Genomic DNA, 20,040 nt, shown 5'->3' with positions numbered 1-20,040 from the left:
TGCAATGGTCCAAGCGGGAAAAGTCTTGTAATCTAAAGCTATTGCTTAGCTATTGCTTACAGTCAGAATCTGACGTATCGATGTGCAATATGGTCGTCCCAATTAAGATAGGAGTGGAAGTCAATCGCTCAACAACCGAGTGAATGTGTATTAAGTAACTGTGAAGATCTTCACACCATCATGTAGCCGAATGTACCAAATGCGGCCACCAATCCTGCCGTACCTCCACCAATCAGTCGCTGTGCAGTGCTCTTCTCGTCAGTTGGACAAGAGTCTCCAGGCTTTCGAGTTGCCTGGCAATGAAGCGAGGTCATGGATGCAGAAATGTTTGAAGCAGCAGCCGCATCAATCTTGATGTTGCAGGGAGTCGGGGCCGGTGTGGTGGCTGCCATAGATGCACAAGTCTTTCCGTCATAATCCTCCCAGGTGATGAAATCAGGGACCGGCAGGGTGGCGTCGACGTTGATGGCAACTGCTTCATTGTCGGTGCAATCTCGGTTCGTTGTGGCAGCTACGAGATCTAATTCTGGTGCGGAACTTTTGATGGTGAAGAATGTGGAGCGACTCGTGCGGTTGGCTGCGAGGCCACCTCCGAGGAATGCAAGCGAGTCCTCGGTGCAACTGTTCCAGCCCACGTCCAAGCGAAGCGCCCACACGCCCTCTTCGGTGAAGTTCGAAATAATTTTGACCTCCTGATAAGGCTCACTGCCGGAGAAGTTTGCCCATCTTAGGTGGTAGAAGAGGTCTCTGCTAGCCTGTGTTTCCACGTTCGTGACCGTCACGTCTAGCGTAGGATTCAAGAATCGCCCTAGGTCCGGGTTCTGGATGGCGACGATAACTGGAAAAATTTGCGTCGCGGCATAGGTCTCATTGCGAGGAAAGACGAGGTCCACCTCCAGCATGCCGGAGGCTGCGTTGACGGCTCCCGCGCAAGCGGCGAGGAGTAAGGCGACCAGCATGCTGACGCCAAGCAGAAACGGTAGATAGGTGGCTGAGGAATTGGGGGCGAAGGTGCGTCGATGTAGTCGTAGAACAGAAGGAGACGGTCGAGAAGTGGAAAAAATATAAGTGGAAGATTTAGGTTACATTGAGGATCGATAGAGTGAATGCAAGGTACCTTGCTGAAGGCGGACGGCGGCCTATCAAACGACCGTGCAACAACGCTAGCGGCTAAAACGCCATCACACCCGCTTGGCATCCACGCCTTCGCCTCCACCTCCCTCGCGCGAGCCGCGTTCTTGCCGTTCCTCATGTCCACTTCCGGTCCGTTCCCGAACCGTTATGGCTGCTGCCTCAAGTGCAGGGACAATCAGGGGAAACTCTTCACCGGCCGCTATTGTGGCTGCGCTAGTGGTATCGTCAATTGCTTCTCTTACGCCCCGTTGTCAGCGCATCCGAGGTTCCTGAATGAACTATGCAGGCCGCTTCCAACACCAGTGACCCGCCTGGTCTGCCGCCTAATTATTCGAACGCTAGAACACGAAGAGTCAAGTAAAGAAGATGGGGAACTGCGATGAAAGGTATAAGAAAGATGGCATAGAGCGTCGTTGAGTTCCCATCTTGCCATCAAGACATCAAGCTTGCTCCATTCCACACTCGTTTCTACAACTTTTCTGTAATACTGCAAACTCCCAAAGATGCAACTTACACGTCTACTTGCTGCCGGTTTCCTCACGGGATCGGCCCTGGCATGGCCCGCTCATCTTCGCCGGGGCGTTGACTGTGGATTCTCTACCACAGCTGACAGCGGTGCGACGTGCGAGAGTTTTGCATCCAGTTGGGGACTGTCTGTCGACGATCTCAAGAATCTGAACCCCGGTATCACCTGCCCCAACCTCGACACCAGCAATGAGTGTAAGATTCTCCCTACGAACTGCATTTGATGTATACGCTAACTTCCTACACCGACAACTAGACTGTGTGATTGGCACTGTTACCGACGAGCCGATCACAACTTCGACTCCTGTAACCACCACCACATCAGCAACCACTAAGCCGGCCACCACCACCACTTCTGCTACGAGGCCCACCACTTCCCCTACGACTACCAAGGCCAGTACCACCACCACGGCCGGCAATGGTGTTGCCACTCCCATGCCCACGCAGCCCGGAATGGTATCCAACTGTAACAAGTTCTACTACGTCGAGAAGGGCACCAACTGCGGCCAAGTGCTCGACAGTCAGAAGATCAGCCTCGGCGACTTTGCTAAGTGGAACCCCAGTGTGAATAACGACTGTTCTGGTCTGTGGGCCGAAGTGAACGTCTGTGTTGGCGTCATTGGTGGAGGAACCCCCGTCACGACCGCCAAACCGTCGACCACTACATCCGCAGGAAACGGCATTCAGACACCTCAGCCAACCCAACCCGGAATGGTCTCTAACTGCAACAAGTTCTACTACGTGCCTAAGGGTTCTAGCTGCAGCCAAGTGCTCAGCAGCCAGAAGATCGCCCTCACTGACTTTGCCAAGTGGAACCCCAGTGTGAATAACGACTGTTCTGGCTTGTGGGCTGAGGTCAATGTCTGCGTTGGTGTTATCGGAGGTACCCCGGCCACAACTACTACCAAGAAGCCAACCACCACCACCTCTGCCGGTAACGGCATCCAGACCCCTCAACCCACCCAGCCTGGCATGGTATCCAACTGCAGGAAGTTCCACTACGTCTCCAAGGGCGACACTTGCCAGCAGATCATCAGCTATGAGAAGATCACTTTGGCGAACTTTGTCAAGTGGAACACTGGCGTTGGATCCAACTGTCAAAGCATGTGGGCAGAGACCAATGTTTGCGTTGGCGTGTAGAGAGGTCGCGACGTTTCTGTTCCTGTAATTGATTGGCGGGTGGAGCAGACGAGGCACGGCAATACCTGTCGAGAGTTGTTCGTAATGCAGTCATGTTCATGCAGTCATTCAGACTTCTATATTCATAGCACCGGACAAGTCCCTCTAAATAAACACGAAGCTTGAACGATGAGCTTGACGCCTGAGAAGCTCAGTCCTAGCGCAACTCAAGGAACTTCAACAACGAGATTATCTGCCCAGTCCACCTGATCTTCTTTATTCCTCACTCTACTTCCCTTGTCCCTTTGCTTCCTAGTCTTACTATCGCGTGCACCTTCTCTTACAACCTCCTCTAGTATTTCTCTCCCTGCGTCATCCTCGCTAATCAGCTTCGCAACGAGACTGAAAAGCACAAGTAGCGTCCACGCAGCATCGTTGCCGCAATCGTGCAACTTTGTAGGTATCATACCGACCAGGCGACATAGCGTTCGGAGCGATACGTTCCATCCAGGATCGTCAGCCTTGTACATCTCGCGAGCAAGCTTCTGCGTGTCGATGATCGCGGTCACGGTGGCTATGTCATTTATGCTGATACCCGCCTTGTTGAACGAGAGAAGATCCGAAGGGATGTCGTGGCCAACAAGGATAATCGGCAGTCGCTGTTCGTTTGAGTCATTGACTTTCGATAAGTCATACAGAGATAGCTTGCGCGCGTTACAGCACGGCTCTCTGTCTCCATTGACGCAGTGAGAAAAGATGTGGTTGAGGACGGCAGCGCGCTCGCTCCATCGCACTTGGTGCACTTGGCCATGGAACAAGGCCCGCAATTGCTTTCTATTTACGCCTACTCGGCCGTACCGGAAGTCGAAAGTCTCTGTGTGGAGGGGCGGGTGAGTATGGTGCATCGGTGTTGAGAAGTGTGAAGTTGTGAGACTCCTCGTGTCGAGTGTGGATGCGCCGATAGCGCTGAAGCGCTTGGGGTTTCCGTGTGCGATATCGAGGGAAATCAATACGGGGTGTGCGTGAGAATTCGGGTTGTCGTGGTTGCTTGCCAAAAGCTGCTGGAACAGGCAACGCACTTCTTCAAGTGAGATTGGGGGAGGAAACATGGCTTTGAGAGTACTGATTCTTGCTGTTACGGTCACTTCGGCTGAGCTGGAATTGACTGTCGTGCAAACATCAGAGATGGACATCAATTACAAAATGTACTCTCCTTTGACTCACCACTTGGCCGCAGCCATACTTTGGTTCCCTTCTGCTGGTTCTGTGGTAACCATGGGCGGACGACAAACCAATCACAGCTTGTGCAATTCGCATTTGGAAAGTACAGATGCACAAAGATAGAAAACCTCGATAATTCGGTGTCTTACTACGACACAACACTTTTCGATTGAGAGTATCTCTGATATCATATCCATCATAAGGGTCGTAAGCCCATACCGAACAAAAACGCCATCTATCCATATGCGCTCATAAAAGCTACTTTTCTCCACCTGGTACAACCCCACGGCACTCAGAGTAAGATTTACTGAGCAGCCGGCGCAGCGTTGTTGGAAACCTTTCCGTTCGTGATCTTGGGACCAACAACGGCCTCCTCAAGCGCACGCTTGACATCGGCAACAAGATCCGCCTCATCCTCAACACCACAGCTGATGCGGACGAGATCGTCAAAGACGCCGGCTGCCTCGCGCTGCTCCTTGGGAATACCACCGTGTGTCATGGCGCTGGGTACCTCGACGAGCGATTCAACTCCACCCAGCGACTCAGCCAGTGTGAAGATCTTGGTCGCTTGGCAGAAGCGCTCGGCAGCCGCGTGACCGCCCTGGATACGGAAGGAAAGCATACCGCCACCCATTCCGTCGCGGTGCTGCTTCAGCGCAATGTGGTGTTGTGGGTGGGAGGGGAGACCGGGGTAGTTGACGGAAACGACGTGTGACGAGGCCTCGAGAGCCTTTGCGACGCCCGTAGCGTTCTTGGTTGCTTCCCTCGCGCGGAGATGCAGGGTCTTAAGACCGCGGTGTGCGAGCCAGCAGTCGAAGGCCGAGGGAACGGCACCAATGGCGTTCTGCAGGAAAGACAGACGCTCGTATAGCTCATCGGAGTTGAAGGCCGCGGCGCCCATGACGACGTCAGAGTGGCCGTTGATGTACTTTGTGACGGAGTGCACCACGATATCCGCGCCGTGGTCCAGCGGGTTCTGAACGTACGGGCTCATGAAGGTGTTGTCGACAACCACCATGATGCCATGCTGATGCGCAATCGTGGAGATCTTGCGGATGTCCACAAGCGTCAGCGTGGGGTTCGACGGCGACTCGATCCAGATGAGCTTTGTGTTGGGGCGGATGAGCTCGGCGATGTCGATCTCGATGCTCGGGCTGAAGGTGACTTTGACATCGTGCGTCAGGGCGACCTTGGTGAAGTAGCGGTGCGTTCCGCCGTAGACGTCTGAAACGGACACGACGTGTGAGCCTGCGGCGAGCGATTGCAGGATGTTGGCTGTGGTGGCGGATCCGGACGAGAATGCGAGCGCATAGCGGGCGTGTTCAAGGGCTGCGACTGCCTTTTCAAAGTTGTCTCTGCAGGCGCATTAGTTTTGAATATCTGGGTGGTGTCGCGGATGCGTACCGGTTTGGGTTCGAGGAGCGCGAGTACTCATACTCGCCTATGGGCTTTCCAACGGCGGTTTGCGCGAATGTTGTCGAGAGGGAAATCTGATTGGATTAGCCGTGTGTTTGTGAGACATGCGCCTGAAATACTTACGGCTTCAATGACAGCTCCGGTGACGGGGTCATGAGGGCTTCCGGCATGCACGGCGAGCGTGCCGAATCCGTGGACTGGTGACGGCGCGCGTGGCGGGGTGTCGATGGGGTGGTCGGGGAGCGTCATCTTGATCTTCTGAATACTCTGTGAACGGCGGGCGGAGTTGACGTGGTGGTACGAAGGAACTTGAACCTCGAAATGCAGCGAGAGGACAAACTTCTTTCTAAATTTCAGGCCCTCCGAGGTGTTGACGCCTATAGGTAAATTATTGTTCTAGCGACAAATCCTAGCGCGCTTTCTATCGGTGGTGCATGTGCGGTTGACCGTGATGGCGCGGATGCAGAATAATTCTTTCTTGCAGAATTTCCTGTCAAAGTGGAGATGGAAAGCAAGGGAGAACCATCTTCATGGCTCCTGCCATCTTATACCCAACAGGCCGCGTTGGACGTCTGACATTTCTCAGCAGCAGATTAATCAGGCGGCGATTGCTCAAACCGTGGCATACACAGCTCGGCCCAAAGCGCGCGTTGGTTTCGTGAGCAAGCGGAGATGGTGTCATAGTATTCTCCGACCCGCCTTGTGACGGCCTTGGCAGCTTTTCGATTACACATCGCGCTGCGAGTGCTACCAAGTCCAGCAGGTTGTTCGGGCGAGATGCTTTATAGGGTTTTGGGATACGTAAGCATAATTTGTCGTTGGCGCTCAATGGTAAGTGATTTGCATCGTAATCTGATTGAAGTGGAGAGAGGTCTATGAAGGGCGCAAACGTCTATGGGTATCTTGGGGGTATAATGGTGATGCTTAGTATGCATCCTCCTCTGGCCGGCTCTTAAGCTTCACATATCCACTTATGCCTTTCTTTCGCGCTGTCTGCTCGCTATGGGAGACATGTCCCGTCTGTGATGGTGAAGACTTTCCGTTCCTCGTAGTCGACGTGAGGTAGCTACGTCCATCGTCGAGGCCGGTGTTACCTCGCCGTTTCTCACCAACAAGAATAGGGTCTTCCGCGATCAAGTTCTCCATGTCTTCCCATTCTTTCTGGTTCAACACGTCCCATTCTTGCGCCTGCTGCTCAGCCAACAGATATCCCCTCAGCTCGTCGATAATCTTAGTTGGGGACAAGCCCCATCCGCTGATGTACTGTGCGTTCTCGGCCATGCCTAGGAAGGAGTGTGAAGTAGCGTGTGAAAGCTGCCCAAAGCCTACGGGTGACTTGCGGAGGATCGATCTGGAAGACCTGGAAGTGGTGATGTCTTTGTCCAATGGATTCTCGAGGCGTTGGGGATTGTATGTTTCTTGCGTGATCAGTAGTCGGAAAAGATTGCGACCGATCGAACAAGTATCCTCCCACTGTTTGAAGCTGTCTTTCATGCCCTGGGTTCGACATAGCCAAGCCACATTGTACGCAAGCAGAGACACGCCTTCAATAAAGGACGAGTATGCAGGAGGATCTTCGGCGCAGAGGTGACTCAGGGGGCGGTCGACGAATAACGCGCGCGGCTTCGGAAGATGGATACGCGTCTCAAGCGTTCGGGACGCTTCCGGACTGGCGCTGGACGAATGTGAGGGTGTCGAGCCAGGGAAAGGTACTTTCTTGCCCTGGTAAGAGGATGCCGGACTGAAGATTGTAGGTTGAGGATAATCGGCATGGGGGAGTGTGATTTCGGCTGGGAGACGGATGCCCAGGTAAGCAGCGACTCGAACGACGAGCTGGGCCACGGCAGCCAGTGAGGCAGATAGGCCGTCAGGCGTCACATCTGATTCAAAGTTAGCATATCGCCTCGACAGGTGCGGTTTAAGACATACCATTCAGATCTCGAAGATCGTATATTCGCAAACGCGTGCCGGGCCCGATATTGTAGACCTCTTTGATACCGCCGTCCCTTGTCTTTCGGCGCTGCATCTTAAGTCCCGCGAGCCTCGCAGCAGTCGTGCATAGCTGCATGCGCAGATCTATGGTATCGTGGTGCATCTTGTCCGCGTTGTAGTCCGACCGCTTGACCCTCTGCTGCACCTTGTCCAACTCGTTCGCCCGCCGCGATTCGATGCCGTATGTGGCGGACGAGAGGTCTGACTTGCGTTGCGCGTTCGCCGCTCGCTTCGCTTCAAGCTGCTTCCTGGTATCCTCCATCTGCCGTCGGAGCTGGTCGGCATGCTCTGATATCATGCCTAGTCGGTCCTGTATCTCTGCCGTTTCTGCTTTCGTCCGCTCCCAGTTTAGATTGTTCGTACACTCTTGCCTGTCGACCAAGAGCCCGCCTTTCGAGTCGGTGAGAGAAACGTGCTGGATGGCCTTGTCTTCCGAGCCGTTGATGATGGCTGTGACGTGTTTCGCGACGGCATCGCGGTCTATCAGCGTCTTTGCGAGTTGGATGCGGGGCTGTTCGAGGTATGAGCGCGCGCAGGTCATGCAGTGGAGAGGCTGGCTCAGGCTGCCGTCTCTCCCGCAGATGTCGCACTCCATGATGAGTAGAGGTTATGTTATGTGATGTCGCCTGCAGAAATGCCGTGGAGTGGTAGGTCTGGAAGGTGCAGCGAGACCATGGTGGTAGTGATTCGTCGAGGCGGTTGGCGAGTGCCTATGTAGCCATGGGATCCGTCAGTGGGATTTTCGGTGAATGTCTAGGCTCCGTGAGTGTTAGCGCTCTCCTCTGTCGTGAAGCATAAGCAAGGCATCCAGAGGCTGGTGGTTGAAGAGGTTGTGTGATGGAGGCGGTACTCAGGCAGAGGCGCGATTTCGCGAGTCAGACGCTCCTTCCAACGTCATGCCGCGACTGACCAATTCGGATCGCGCTAACGCACGTGGTATGCGTGAGTGAACCTCAATCTACCTTTTCGAGTACTGCGTTCGATCTGATAGAACTGATATTTCGCGTCGAATATCTTTCTGATGACGATGAGACGCGCTCGCGATCACTCTACTTACCTACAGCACTGACCAAAGGCATCGCAAATGAGCAGGACCCCGGATCACGAACCCGAATCATCCCTCCCCTCTCACATCTCTTCGACATATCCCTCCTCTCCTCCACTACTGACCCAGTTAACAAATACCACCGCAATGGATACTGCCCCGGTTGCCAAATCGGAGCCGCCACCCAGTCAAGAGGCTCAGACTGTACGACCGCCTATGAGACGCATGCATTCAGATGAGACAGAGCGGCCATCTTCAGCACAGCGCACGAAAGACGAGGTTGACGACGAAGCAGACGCAGCCGCTGAACAACAGTCAGAAGATGAAGAGAGTGATCCCGCAGAAAAAATTGTCGATTTTGATTGGGAAGACCTAGAGGCGCGGTACCACGATGCCATGAAGACATGCCACAACCAAGAGGACCTACTAATGCAAGAGTGGGACAATCTCATGAATGTACAGCTGCCTCTTCTCTACTTCTGCCCGAGTTACTGATGAAGTTGTTAGTACTTCCGCATCTGGGCCTCGTCAGGGAATGAGCACGAGACCGAGCGGACCTACGCAAGGTAAACATGCCTTTTGAAAGTTGCGTGACCTACTAACAACGTGCCTCAGGCTTCGCACGCGCTCGACATATGTTCAGCACGAGGAAGCGGAATTGGAGCAAAAGCGGAATCATTGTATGATAGCCTTTACTTCCTTTCATGCTTTTTGACTAATATGTCGCAGACATCAATGTAGTCAAAGCCTTCGAGAGTGCGCTCAACCTCCTCAAAGCCAGTGGCCTCGGTCGTTGATGCTCATCAACCTAGGCGCTATCTACCTTGCTCATCATCCGCCGCAATCGGAAGTCTCACAGCGTCTCGCTAGCCCTGATAGCTCGTCGCCAACCCCGCGGCAATTGGTGCGGTTGTCCAGCCTTTCAATGTGCACTTCATCGAGGATGCACTTGATGCGCTGTTGCATCATGTAGGATGTCGTTGGCACTAAAATGGTCATGTTGGAGCAGAAATAGTCGCAATAAGCGGTTCGCGGTCCATATACGTCAGTTGAAGACATTCATTGCCAGGTGTCTGCTCTATCTAAACCCTAAATCGACCGCTCAAGATTCTATATCAAATGCACCGCCTTTTGCCGAAGGTCTATACATGGTGCCTGTGCCTTCCATATATGCGCTAAACAATGAGACGCCCATGCCCTTTCATGCGAGTTATTCCAGAAATGGTCCAAATATGGTCCAAATTTGTGATGGTGATGTTGTGGTGCGTGTTTCGTCTATAGAAGAGGGTTGGAGCGGTACTCGGGGACGACGCCGTTCGTTTGCGACTTCTCAGCCTGGTTCTCCGTCTCGAGCTCGTTGCCGACGCTGTCGTCTTGCTCGGCAAGCCACTTCTCTGCCTCGAGGGCAGCAACGCAGCCGGATCCTGCACTGGTGATGGCCTGGCGGTACCGCTTGTCCTGGACGTCACCGGCCGCGAAGACACCCTCAACGCTTGTGAGACCCTCTCCGGGCTTGGTGATCAGGTAGCCGTCCTCGTCCATGTCGAGCTGTCCCTTAAACAGCTCGGTGGCGGGGTCGTGGCCGACGGCGTAGAAGAGACCCTTTGCGTCGAGGGTCTGCTCCTCCTTTGTGACGTTGTTCTTGACCACTAGTTGTGTCATCAGACCGTTCTTCTTGTCTTCGCCCTTGATCTCGCTTGCGCTGGTGTTGTACATGATCTCGATCTTGGGGTGTGTTGTCAACCGGCGGGCGTTCGTTCGGCTCGCGCGGAGCTGGTCCCTTCGTACGAGTACGGTAACCTTTGACGCCTTCTTCGTGAGGTATAGAGCCTCCTCTACTGCCGAGTCACCACCTCCGATGACGACCAGTGGCTGGTCGCGGAACATGGGAAGGGAACCGTCGCATACAGCGCATGCGGAGACACCGTTGCCCCAGTACTTGTCTTCGCCCTTGAGATCCAATCTCCTGGCCTTTGCGCCGGTCGCGATGATCAAAGCATCGGCAGTGTGTATTTCCTCCTCGATCTCCTCCTCGTCGCCCATGGGGTGTAACCAGTACTTGAAGGGGCGCGCTTTCAGGTCGACCTTTGCGACGGTCTGGGAGATGATTTCGGTGCCGCAGGCTTCGGATTGTTCGCGCATTTGCTCCTGTGTTTTGTTAGTAAGCGTTGGCGCATGGCTATCGCGTGGCGTTACTGACCATGAGCTTGCCGCCTCCGATCTTGACGAAACCGGGGAAGTTCTCGACTTCGTCTGTTGTGGTCAATTGACCACCTGCAGCGATACCGAGAGCCATGAATCCCTCGTACATGACGGCTGCACATGGTTAGCAATGTCACAGGGATGATTTCGAGGCGGTGTCTTACGGTTCAGATCCGCCCGCGCGGCGTAGATAGCTGCGGTGTGGCCTGCTGGCCCCGAGCTGTGTATGTTAGCATTATCCTCGAGATCGACTCCGTCGCGCCATTGATCGCGGAACATACCCAATAACTGCATGTCGTTAGCACTATCCGTGCCAGGAATTTTTAGGATGCCACTTACTGACTAGTTTTGAATGCATGTTTCGCGACTGTACTTTTGCAAAGGTTGAAGCAGTCGAAAGCCCCGCTACAGGTGAGACGCGCTGATTATGCGATGCCGCGGCAGCGATGGGGACGGAGAATAAGGATAGGTTGCGGGGGGAGGACGCCCTTCGGAAGATTGATGCGAACACTTTGGCGGCGTGTGCGAAAGTTTCGCGTGTCGCGTGCAAGATGTGGTTGCGGGCGTGTGGGTCGTGTGTGGCTGGTGGGATGCGATGTGGAGGTTTAGCAACGGAGTGCGAGCGGTGCAGATGGTGCCTTATGTGGGAGGGACCAAATGACGGAGAAGGAGCTGGAAAAACGCTTTTGACGTTGCCGCAGCGGGTTTGCGATTAGTGGGCGTCGTCTTCTAGCTTCGGAGGTTCCGCGATATTTGGGGGATGACGGCGAGCCGAGGCGTGGTGGGGTTTTCGAGATGCAGATCGTGCTCAACTATGCGTCGCAGTCAATATATATATGTAATGCGGTATCAAAATGAGGGCAGCACGTTGGGACGTAGAAAGCAAGAGAGCAAACACACCTTATTTGCAAATGCAACACATGTCAGACGTTGGGAGATTTCTGCTTGGAAAGAAAAAAGTCGGCTGCTTGCTGTCGATCTACGCCATCGCCGGCCGGGCTGTCATTCTTAGAAATCGACCTGTACTAGACCCACGTTCCACGCAGCCCACCCATCTTGCCCATCTCGCGTTTAATGTCCGGTGCTGACATGCTTGACTCGAGGCGACTTCTGTATCACGAGCCTCGGCAAAGTTCATCAGGAGCCCCGTCCGAAATGTCGCGACTTCGTCCGGTGCTGAGGCGTAGTCTGGGGGCGACTGTTTGGATGATTACAGTTCATGCACGTTCTGGAGTCGCACGCGTCGCGCTTCACTTTCTGTCTTTGTATATCGGCCTCGCGCTTGGGAGTGAGCACTACGAATCCATTGTGGGCGTCTAACGCTGCTATCTAATCCTCCGCGCCTGGACGCTTCCTGAGGTTCTCCACATTGTAGAGCATATCTCGGACTGCTTTGTCATCTGCAAGTCGGTCGTCACCACCTTGGTCGAAGCTCTTCAATGTCTCTGCGAGCTCTGCATCTGCGTGCCATGTACCGTCCTGTTGTCTTGCGAGGTATTGCAGTCTCAGTGCCTGTTCGACATGTTAGCTATCATCCATGAGATGCTTCTGAGCAGGAAGCTTACCATGTCTTCCCGAATTTCGGTCGTTGAGCCTGGTTTCTGGATGTTGTCTATCGACACAGCCAACTTCAAAGGACCAGTAGACGTGCGGATGATGGCAAGGTCCAGTGCGTTGCCGTCCAGTGGAATGGCATAGCCTGGTACGGATGCACCTAGTCCGAAGCTGAATAACGCTGGTACTCCCTCGCATGCCACAACAACTGTCTCGGCCTATCAACAGTCAGATGATGGATAAACAAAGTCAAAAGCTTCATGATACTTACACCGTCCTTGTTTGGTAGATTCCATATTCCAGAAACCGCGACCTTGTACGTTGCTACATTTACTCCTGCTGGGATCATGCCACGCTCCTGGAGATGAGTGAAGGCAAGATCACGGATGGCCAACTTTTCCTTCAAGAGGTAGTTCTGCCAATCCCATACAAACAAGTGATCGTCGCCGCCGCCAGACACAAGTAGGCCAGACTGTGTGAGGCAAAGCCTGCTCACAAACGCTTCGTGGCCGAAGCAGAATCCCTCTATGATATGCGCTTGCGGTGGACCTCGTGATATTCTGATGTGCTCGTCCCGGTCTGCTGTCATGATATAGCCCCGACCAGCTGCATTTGCATAGACGACATCTGTGAGCATAGAGACATGGCCAAGGAGCAGCTCATGCTTGAATCGCATAGTCTCCTTGGGCTTCGCCGGGCCTTTCGCTTTCCGTTTCAGCTGCTCTTCGAGAGTCTTTCGATTTCTCCCAGAGTGAACGGTGAGAGTAGTAGCGGAGGGGATCCATTCTTTCTCATCGGCCTCTTCAGTTGCTGATGCCTCGGGCAACTCTTCTTCCTTGTCGTCGTCAGGCGAAGGGAGAAGCGGCAATGCGTAGACATCGCCAAACTTGTCTGCACACAATATGGTTGCATCGTCAGACGTGAGAGTGATCGAGCAAGGCCGTCTTGACATGCACCTTGATCATGTCAATTTTCGAATCTTTCGGACATCGTGCGCCTCTTACCTTTCGCTCAACTGGTGCAGCTGGTTCTGAGCATCGATCTGGAAGACGCGAACGCATTTATCTTCGCCAGTGATGCCAACCAAGTATTGTCCATCATTCGAGAGGATGAGACTGGCGAAATTCGACTTTTGCTCTTTCGGTTGTTCCAATTTGATGCGTTTTCCTGGTCGCTCTTCGGAGTCGCCCTCCTGCTGATCCTGCTCATATTAGCGATGCGCAACTACTTCGGCCACCAATCCAACGCCACAACATTAACAAATCACAATAAGTACGCCATCACTCACTTCGATTTGGGCGTCTTGCTGTGGCCATGTCGTCACTGACCCGCGGCTGGATTGAACTACAATCTTGGAGCCGCTCGCAGCAAACACAGTCCAGTCATCTGAAGACTCGGAGCTTCGCGCTACAATGCACTGGTATGGAACAGTCATGATGTCTGCGTTGGACACTGCCTCGTGGAGTTGATGGTACTTTTCTGTGAGGCCCCAAATGCGCTAGCGCGTTAGGCGAGCAGGGGCCACCCACAGCAGACAACCTCGATTTTCGCCGGCCGAACTTTCCCTCTCCTCCTCAAACCATCAACAACACCAAACTAAGACCTTAAACATCCCTTTGGGTCGCAGAACACAATGGGGGGCAAGAAAGAAACCAAGGCCGCTTACTTCGAGAAGCTCGAGCAGCTCCTCAAGGAGTACAAGAGCATCTTCATCGTCACCGTCGACAATGTCTCGTCCCAGCAGATGCACGAGATCCGCCAGTCGCTCCGCGGCGAGGGTGTCGTTCTCATGGGAAAGAACACCATGGTCCGCCGTGCTCTGAAGGGTCTCATCAACGACTCTCCCGAGTACGAGCGTCTCCTTCCCCACGTCAAGGGTACGTCTTCCAACTCACGCGACGCTCGCGCACAGCATTGACACTAGTACAGGCAACGTCGGTTTCGTCTTCACCAACGCCGACCTCAAGGAGACCCGTGACAAGATCCTCGCCAACCGTGTCGCTGCTCCCGCTCGTGCCGGTGCCGTCGCCCCCGGCGATGTCTACATTCCCGCCGGAAACACGTAAGAACGCGTCTTACGCGCACACATCGTACAAGTAATTGACATATCACAGTGGTATGGAACCCGGAAAGACCTCTTTCTTCCAGGCTCTCGGTGTCCCCACCAAGATTGCCCGTGGTACCATCGAAATTACCTCCGACTTGAAGCTCATCGAGGCTGGTAACAAGGTCGGTGCCTCCGAGGCTACCCTGCTCAACTTGTTGAACATCTCGCCCTTCACCTACGGTATGGGTATCTACCAGATCTACGACAACGGCCAGACCTTCGAGGCTTCCGTCCTGGACATTGAGGAGTCCCAGCTGCTCAAGGCTTTCTCCTCTGCCATCAGCACCATTGCCGCCATCTCTCTGGCCTCTGGCTTCCCCACCCTGCCCTCCGTCATGCACTCCGTTGTCAACTCCTACAAGAAGGTCATCTCTGTCGCCATTGAGACCGACTACGAGTGGGAGGAGATCGCCGAGCTCAAGGACCGCATCGCCAACCCCGACAAGTACGCCTCCGCTGGCCCTGCCGTCGGTGCTACCTCCGGTGGTGGTGACGCCCCTGCCGCTAAGGAGGAGGCCAAGGAAGAGGAGAAGGAGGAGTCTGAGGATGACGACATGGGCTTCGGTCTCTTCGACTAAGCTACTCACGTTTGCGATGACATTTCTTGAGAGATATCGGCATGACTACGGTCTGTCGAAGCACGTCTTCATGATATAGACAGTCAACGACAATACGATCAGATGAACTCATTCAGACACTATGCCGTGATGCCCACAAAGCATCTGCGTCAGTACAATCTCAGGTAAGCCTACACCCTCTCATCTCGCGCTGCTATGATTATTTTCTTTTTAACCCTGAGATTCCTCGGTGAGGATCAAAATACAACAACAACACTCTAATTTTTTAATGAGCACCCTGTCTTTCAAGTCACTCTTTCACAACCATGGCAAGGCTCGAGACTGACTTTCGAACAGATATACCACTAGCTTGTGCACCTCGATATGCTACGAAGAGGTGATGCGTACCAGCTGACAGCAGCTCAGACAGCCTTTGCAGGATGACCCACCCTTTCTAGGTCTATCCGCACCCAAAAGCACCTCCAGAGCGGCTTACCTCCTAAGCTTCGACAGACACTCTCACTTTGCGCATTGCCCAAGTATACGTCCGCGTGTGACCATGCATTCCCGTCGTCGTCTACTGCTAATCCTGGGGCATATTGTCGAAACAGCTTCGCTGCAACGGCCTTTGCTATCCCCTTTCCTCGATATGCTTCTTCTGTATGTAACGTAACAAGAGAACCGTCTAACCCGAGGAATGTCCACGCTACTGCTGTGTCTGTCTCTTCTTCAAAAACACCCACACTCTTTAGTGACATGAGTGTCTTCGTCGTCCTTGGAATCGACGTCCTGGCTTTGACGACATCGATATCCTGCTCGCGCATCTCACCCCACCGTAATCCCTTGGGTAGCTCTCGGGTCTCTGGAAGATCAGAAAGCTTGAACAAGAACTTGTTCAGCTCGGCATCAGGGCCTGGAAGCTCGGTGCGTAAGACTCCTGCTTCGCGGAGTATCTCAACCACGTCGCGATGGCACGCCCCTAGCGTAACAACTTTGGGCATGAGGAGATGTCGCATATATGTTCCTGGTGAGGATTCGTATGCGCCGGATGCTGGTGGCGTTGGGTAGTCTTTCTCGTGTTGCTTTGCCAGGTCCAGAGCAGGTAGATTATCGGAACGCATTGGTGGAGTAGCAAGTGTAGCCATATATTCTAGTAATGCCAATACCGCCTTCTTGCTCTCTTGACGAAACTCCGGTGTTGCATTCGCATGATGTGGCTGTTCTGCGCTACTGAAAATCCACAGCTCGGTCTCTGGACGCATGGAGCGATCGAGGTAGGCTGCTGCCCAGCATTCTGGTATTTCAGTGGCCCATGGAGGAAATGTGGCGAGTATGTGGGCGTGTTCGGTTCGGTTTGGGTGTTGGATTCTGTAGACGAGGTTGACACTGTAGGGTAGGGCGGTTTTCAGGGCCTGCCGTAGGATGGGGGATGAGGCGGGGTGCTCGTGGACTTGCATTTTCGGCTTTTCCAGTAGGAAGGGATGAAGTGGTACTGTCGCAAGCGAGGATCACAGCTGAGATGGTAAGATAGTCAAATAGCTTTTGGGTGAGCTTTATTATGACGAAGTCGTCGTGTTATGTACCTTCCCTGTTGGGAATGATGGATGACTAAGATCTGGCTCTTCAACGCGAAGCTTCTCAAGCTTCACCAAGCTTCCTCCGTTCATGTCCTACACCAGACCCATGTCAACATGCCAGCTGTGAGCATGATGTCTGCAATCCGTCACTCCAATCCGACCAAAATAGGTCGCAACGCTCAAAGCTTGAAGGGAAAATAGGTGTCAAAATCAAAAAGATCGTACTCGCGAATGTTCCAAACCTTCCTGATATAAATCCTCAATGTGACCTCGGAGCCGACTAGCGCCTCCACGTCGCGCTTCGTCTACTTCGCCAATTTGAGTACCTTGTCAAGCCCACCTGCGTTGTACCGGTCATACCCGCAAATCAGCTCCAGACTATCGAGACTTGGGAAGAACTCCAGTCCGTTGGTCAGACCTTTCTTTAATCCACGGTCTAAACCCCAATCCTCTTCAACATGAACACGCACTTTCCGCACGACAGCGAGTCGGGATGCCAGCGAGCGGAGCCAGGTCTGTCGCCCGAGTCGTTCGTCGTACCTGAATGTGTTGAGGCTGAAGGGGAGGTAGCGGGTTTCTTCGTAGATCTGGCGGCTTACGAATAATATCCTACGCTACAACCGTCTCGTCTACAGACAACAAGCAATATTCTTCGTAGCAAGGTTGCAAAGATCCTGCTTCGCAGGGTTCTTTTAGCACTATACGTAGGGCTGTAACTCGGTTTTATTAGTTATCACGATAGAATCGAATAATTAGGTAGGCACTTTAAACATTTCTCAATTTATATGTGTAGGGCGTTGTTGAAAGACCCGTACACACTTGGTACAGTAAAGACAGTAACGCCCTTTAGAGGGCTTCCAATGTCCACGCTAGGAGTAGTAAATACTCTATCACGCGTGTAGCTAATAGAGGCTAGCATGGTACGATTTGTCCGTTCCCGGCAGGAGCAGTCGAAAAACTAATGTCCCTATTGCCCGCACAGCCGCTCACGCCGGCCACAAAGTATCGACAATTTGGCCCTTCGAAATTGATTGTAAGCTGGCAGTCAGGGAGTGCTCCGATACCAAAGATTGGGATAATGGTGTTTCGGGCCGTTGTTGCAGGGAAAATGGTGCAGCCATTGCCCTGAGGAGTGTTGCTGCGATTATGATGAGCATTACTTGTATACTAACAAGAAGGTCGGATAATACGCCACACTTACAGTCGGGCCCGGCACTGGTTCTGCTGACCGAATACAGGGGCGGCGAGGACAGCTGCTACAGTTGCGAGAGTAGAGAGCTGCATGGTTGATGTAGGGCTGGTAGAAAACCGTTTAATGTTGGCTTGGGCTGTAGCTTCGTGGGACTAGAATATGCTGCAAGTCTGGCAATTTCTCATAGGGAATTCTCCTCGTACTTATACTTCTAGGGGCCAGTCACGGTACCGGTCTGTGTACAATTACCCAGAGCTTCTTACACTAAGACCCCATGATGCTAAGAGGAGGAAACCAAGGATTGAAGCTGTAAGACCAAGTATGACCGCGTTTGTGTTTGTGTTCTCTTTGTTCATTGGTTCTCATAGATCTACATACTTTGGGACTATACCCTGTTGCTCACATATACAAGGTTGGCACATTTGGTTTAATACTTTGGATGCGTAGCTATTCTCAAGATCAGTCTTGCCGTACATGTAAAATTGCCAATCATCTTCGATTTTCTGTATCGTGTTGATTCCGAATCGTATTTGTGGGTTGCGGCACTACGTACCCTAAGTAAATTGTCAAAGCATCGAGAACATTCCGGCATTCCCGGTCATGGGTACCTGGATACATCTGAGTCGGCACAAGATGCTAGATATGTCGATTTGGGTACTTGCAATCCAATTCCAAATTCCAAACTGAAGAACCTGTCTGCATTTAACCATAAGGAAGAAATTTGGACACATTAATACAACTTGTGTAGTGTAATAACAAAAGAAATACTGTAATAGTGATTGCAATTCATGACTTTGACTGCGTTTCTAATACTTATGTTGCCTGTCTCATCAACATTGCCTGAGTGTCACCTGTTGTGTCCGTGCTTTCTGTCCGCCTATTGGTCCGGTACGTATATGCAGCGAACTTAATGTCTTTCTCCCGTTGCAGTGCGCGCTTCTTCTTTCTTGTGGGCGCTGTTGATGACGAGTTAGATTACGTAGACTTCGACCTTGTTGTCAGTAATGCTGCAGAAATTGGATGAACGGAAAATAGGACAAGCATCGTACTTGGCTCATCCAAACTTCGTCCATCATTTAAGATGAGGTCTAGCCTATCTCGGCGCGGTTAAGGGTCTGACCCGCGCCTCATATTCACTGGGGCATCTAGGACTGCCTGCCAGTGTATCTCACTGTGATCAAAAGCGGTTCCGTTACTTACCTAGGTAGAGTCAAATCTTTGTACATTTTTAGTTTTTAATTTAGTACCATCAGCACCAAACTTAAATAACAAAGATGGCTTTTGGTGCTTACGCATCTCTGAAGGCTTTAGGATATTGAACCGTTCGGAACGGAGAATTCAACTACGATCCGCTCCGCGATTACTCACCTCTAGCGCTGTGCGAGGACTCTGGGATCACAGAAAGAATAGAGTGCGCCTTTGACTCAGACTGCGGTCTGGTCCTAGGTTGGGCTTGGTCTTTGAGATTGTGCTTTGGTAACGGTATGATTGCAATAGCTTTGATGTCTCTGGGATCACGGACCGTTCGGAATGGAGAATTCAACCTGAACGCGCTCTGCAATTGCTAAACTCTAGCACCAGGGTTCTGAATTAACTAACTAGCTAAAAGGAGATAACAAGAATGCAATCACAACGTCTTTGCTACTAAAGACTAATAAAAATAGCTTTCTTTCCATGATGCTTCTAAAAAAACCCACTGTCCTAACCACTTCCCGAACACCTTCGCATCGACCGCCCTCCCCTCTCTCACAGAAGGCTTTCTGGACTGAGAACTAGGCAAGTTCTCCGGGGTGGTAGTCTTCGTCGGTTCCATGTGGCTGATCTAGATCTGCGCGGCCTCACCAGGAGCTGCCGCTTGAGCCGCATCTGTTGAGAACTTCAATATCAGGCATGTCGGATCTATCACACCGTCTCGTTAACACTTTGATGTACTCACGACTTCCTGTTGTCGAAGGTAATCGCAAATCTGTGCGAATGGGAGCTGTACTCTCAATGACCCTCGCGGCTTATGCTACTTGCATCACGAGTGGGAAGGATGATACACCGAGTCAGTTGAGAAACTGAGTGGTAAGACCACTTTAGCCCGACGTTTGTCTGTGCTTCTACCCCACACCACTAACTTAGATACGCAGTGCGCAAATCAAGACAGCAACTACGGAAGCTTTAAATAGCCAAGGGGAAGTGAGTAGTAGGGGAGGCTGCATCACCAGTGGCTTAGGTGATTATTTCAGACCGTCTGCGGCTACCCCGAGTCGTTCGTTGCATCCATCCCGATGGTCAATGTGGTTTGCACGAACGTAAGCCGATGACCAGCCATCGCATTCTATGCTTCGAAGAAGCTTAAGTAGTAAGAAACAAGACTAGGTTACTTGATCGAGGTGCCGCTTGGTCCTTGCCAT

At 52.5% G+C, this 20,040-nt stretch overlaps 9 protein-coding genes across 9 annotated transcripts; 3 read left to right on the top strand and 6 right to left on the bottom strand.

The window, feature by feature from the left end:
- Positions 1-170: 170 nt before the first annotated feature.
- Positions 171-959, bottom strand: J4E83_008168 (uncharacterized protein; the record flags this gene model as incomplete). The annotated part of the gene is made up of 1 exon (XM_049335065.1): positions 171-959. The coding sequence occupies one exon, from the start codon at positions 957-959 to the stop codon at positions 171-173; it is 789 nt and encodes a 262-aa protein (XP_049185909.1).
- Positions 960-1,848: 889 nt separating this feature from the next.
- On the top strand, positions 1,849-2,799 carry J4E83_008167 (uncharacterized protein; the record flags this gene model as incomplete). The annotated part of the gene is made up of 2 exons (XM_049335064.1): positions 1,849-1,852; positions 1,916-2,799. 2 exons carry the CDS (start codon positions 1,849-1,851, stop codon positions 2,797-2,799), a joined length of 888 nt encoding a protein of 295 aa, XP_049185908.1.
- Positions 2,800-3,005: 206 nt separating this feature from the next.
- J4E83_008166 (uncharacterized protein) lies at positions 3,006-3,517 on the bottom strand (the record flags this gene model as incomplete). The annotated part of the gene is given in 2 exon segments (XM_049335063.1): positions 3,006-3,457; positions 3,475-3,517. 2 exon segments carry the CDS (start codon positions 3,515-3,517, stop codon positions 3,006-3,008), a joined length of 495 nt encoding a protein of 164 aa, XP_049185907.1.
- A 786-nt stretch (positions 3,518-4,303) lies between these two features.
- On the bottom strand, positions 4,304-8,002 carry J4E83_008165 (uncharacterized protein; the record flags this gene model as incomplete). Its single annotated transcript, XM_049335062.1, has 5 exons — positions 4,304-5,354; positions 5,404-5,489; positions 5,539-5,792; positions 6,387-7,295; positions 7,345-8,002. 5 exons carry the CDS (start codon positions 8,000-8,002, stop codon positions 4,304-4,306), a joined length of 2,958 nt encoding a protein of 985 aa, XP_049185906.1.
- Positions 8,003-8,599: 597 nt separating this feature from the next.
- J4E83_008164 (uncharacterized protein) lies at positions 8,600-9,022 on the top strand (the record flags this gene model as incomplete). Its single annotated transcript, XM_049335061.1, has 2 exons — positions 8,600-8,908; positions 8,960-9,022. 2 exons carry the CDS (start codon positions 8,600-8,602, stop codon positions 9,020-9,022), a joined length of 372 nt encoding a protein of 123 aa, XP_049185905.1.
- Positions 9,023-9,727: 705 nt separating this feature from the next.
- On the bottom strand, positions 9,728-11,012 carry CYS9 (Thioredoxin reductase; the record flags this gene model as incomplete). The annotated part of the gene is made up of 5 exons (XM_049335060.1): positions 9,728-10,600; positions 10,653-10,768; positions 10,819-10,874; positions 10,936-10,942; positions 10,994-11,012. 5 exons carry the CDS (start codon positions 11,010-11,012, stop codon positions 9,728-9,730), a joined length of 1,071 nt encoding a protein of 356 aa, XP_049185904.1.
- A 971-nt stretch (positions 11,013-11,983) lies between these two features.
- On the bottom strand, positions 11,984-13,643 carry TRM82 (tRNA (guanine-N(7)-)-methyltransferase non-catalytic subunit trm82; the record flags this gene model as incomplete). Its single annotated transcript, XM_049335059.1, has 5 exons — positions 11,984-12,166; positions 12,220-12,426; positions 12,480-13,164; positions 13,213-13,409; positions 13,497-13,643. The coding sequence occupies 5 exons, from the start codon at positions 13,641-13,643 to the stop codon at positions 11,984-11,986; spliced, it is 1,419 nt and encodes a 472-aa protein (XP_049185903.1).
- Positions 13,644-13,841: 198 nt separating this feature from the next.
- J4E83_008161 (uncharacterized protein) lies at positions 13,842-14,893 on the top strand (the record flags this gene model as incomplete). The annotated part of the gene is made up of 3 exons (XM_049335058.1): positions 13,842-14,085; positions 14,138-14,270; positions 14,323-14,893. 3 exons carry the CDS (start codon positions 13,842-13,844, stop codon positions 14,891-14,893), a joined length of 948 nt encoding a protein of 315 aa, XP_049185902.1.
- Positions 14,894-15,294: 401 nt separating this feature from the next.
- Positions 15,295-15,993, bottom strand: J4E83_008160 (uncharacterized protein; the record flags this gene model as incomplete). The annotated part of the gene is made up of 1 exon (XM_049335057.1): positions 15,295-15,993. The coding sequence occupies one exon, from the start codon at positions 15,991-15,993 to the stop codon at positions 15,295-15,297; it is 699 nt and encodes a 232-aa protein (XP_049185901.1).
- Between the last annotated feature and the right edge of the window lie 4,047 nt (positions 15,994-20,040).

Source organism: Alternaria metachromatica (assembly GCF_023757995.1).
Source record: "Alternaria metachromatica strain BMP 0045 chromosome Unknown scaffold_22, whole genome shotgun sequence".
Classification (NCBI taxonomy): Eukaryota; Fungi; Ascomycota; class Dothideomycetes; order Pleosporales; family Pleosporaceae; genus Alternaria; species Alternaria metachromatica.
Note: the sequence above shows the minus strand (reverse complement) of the source record. Positions and strands in the feature narration are given on the sequence as shown.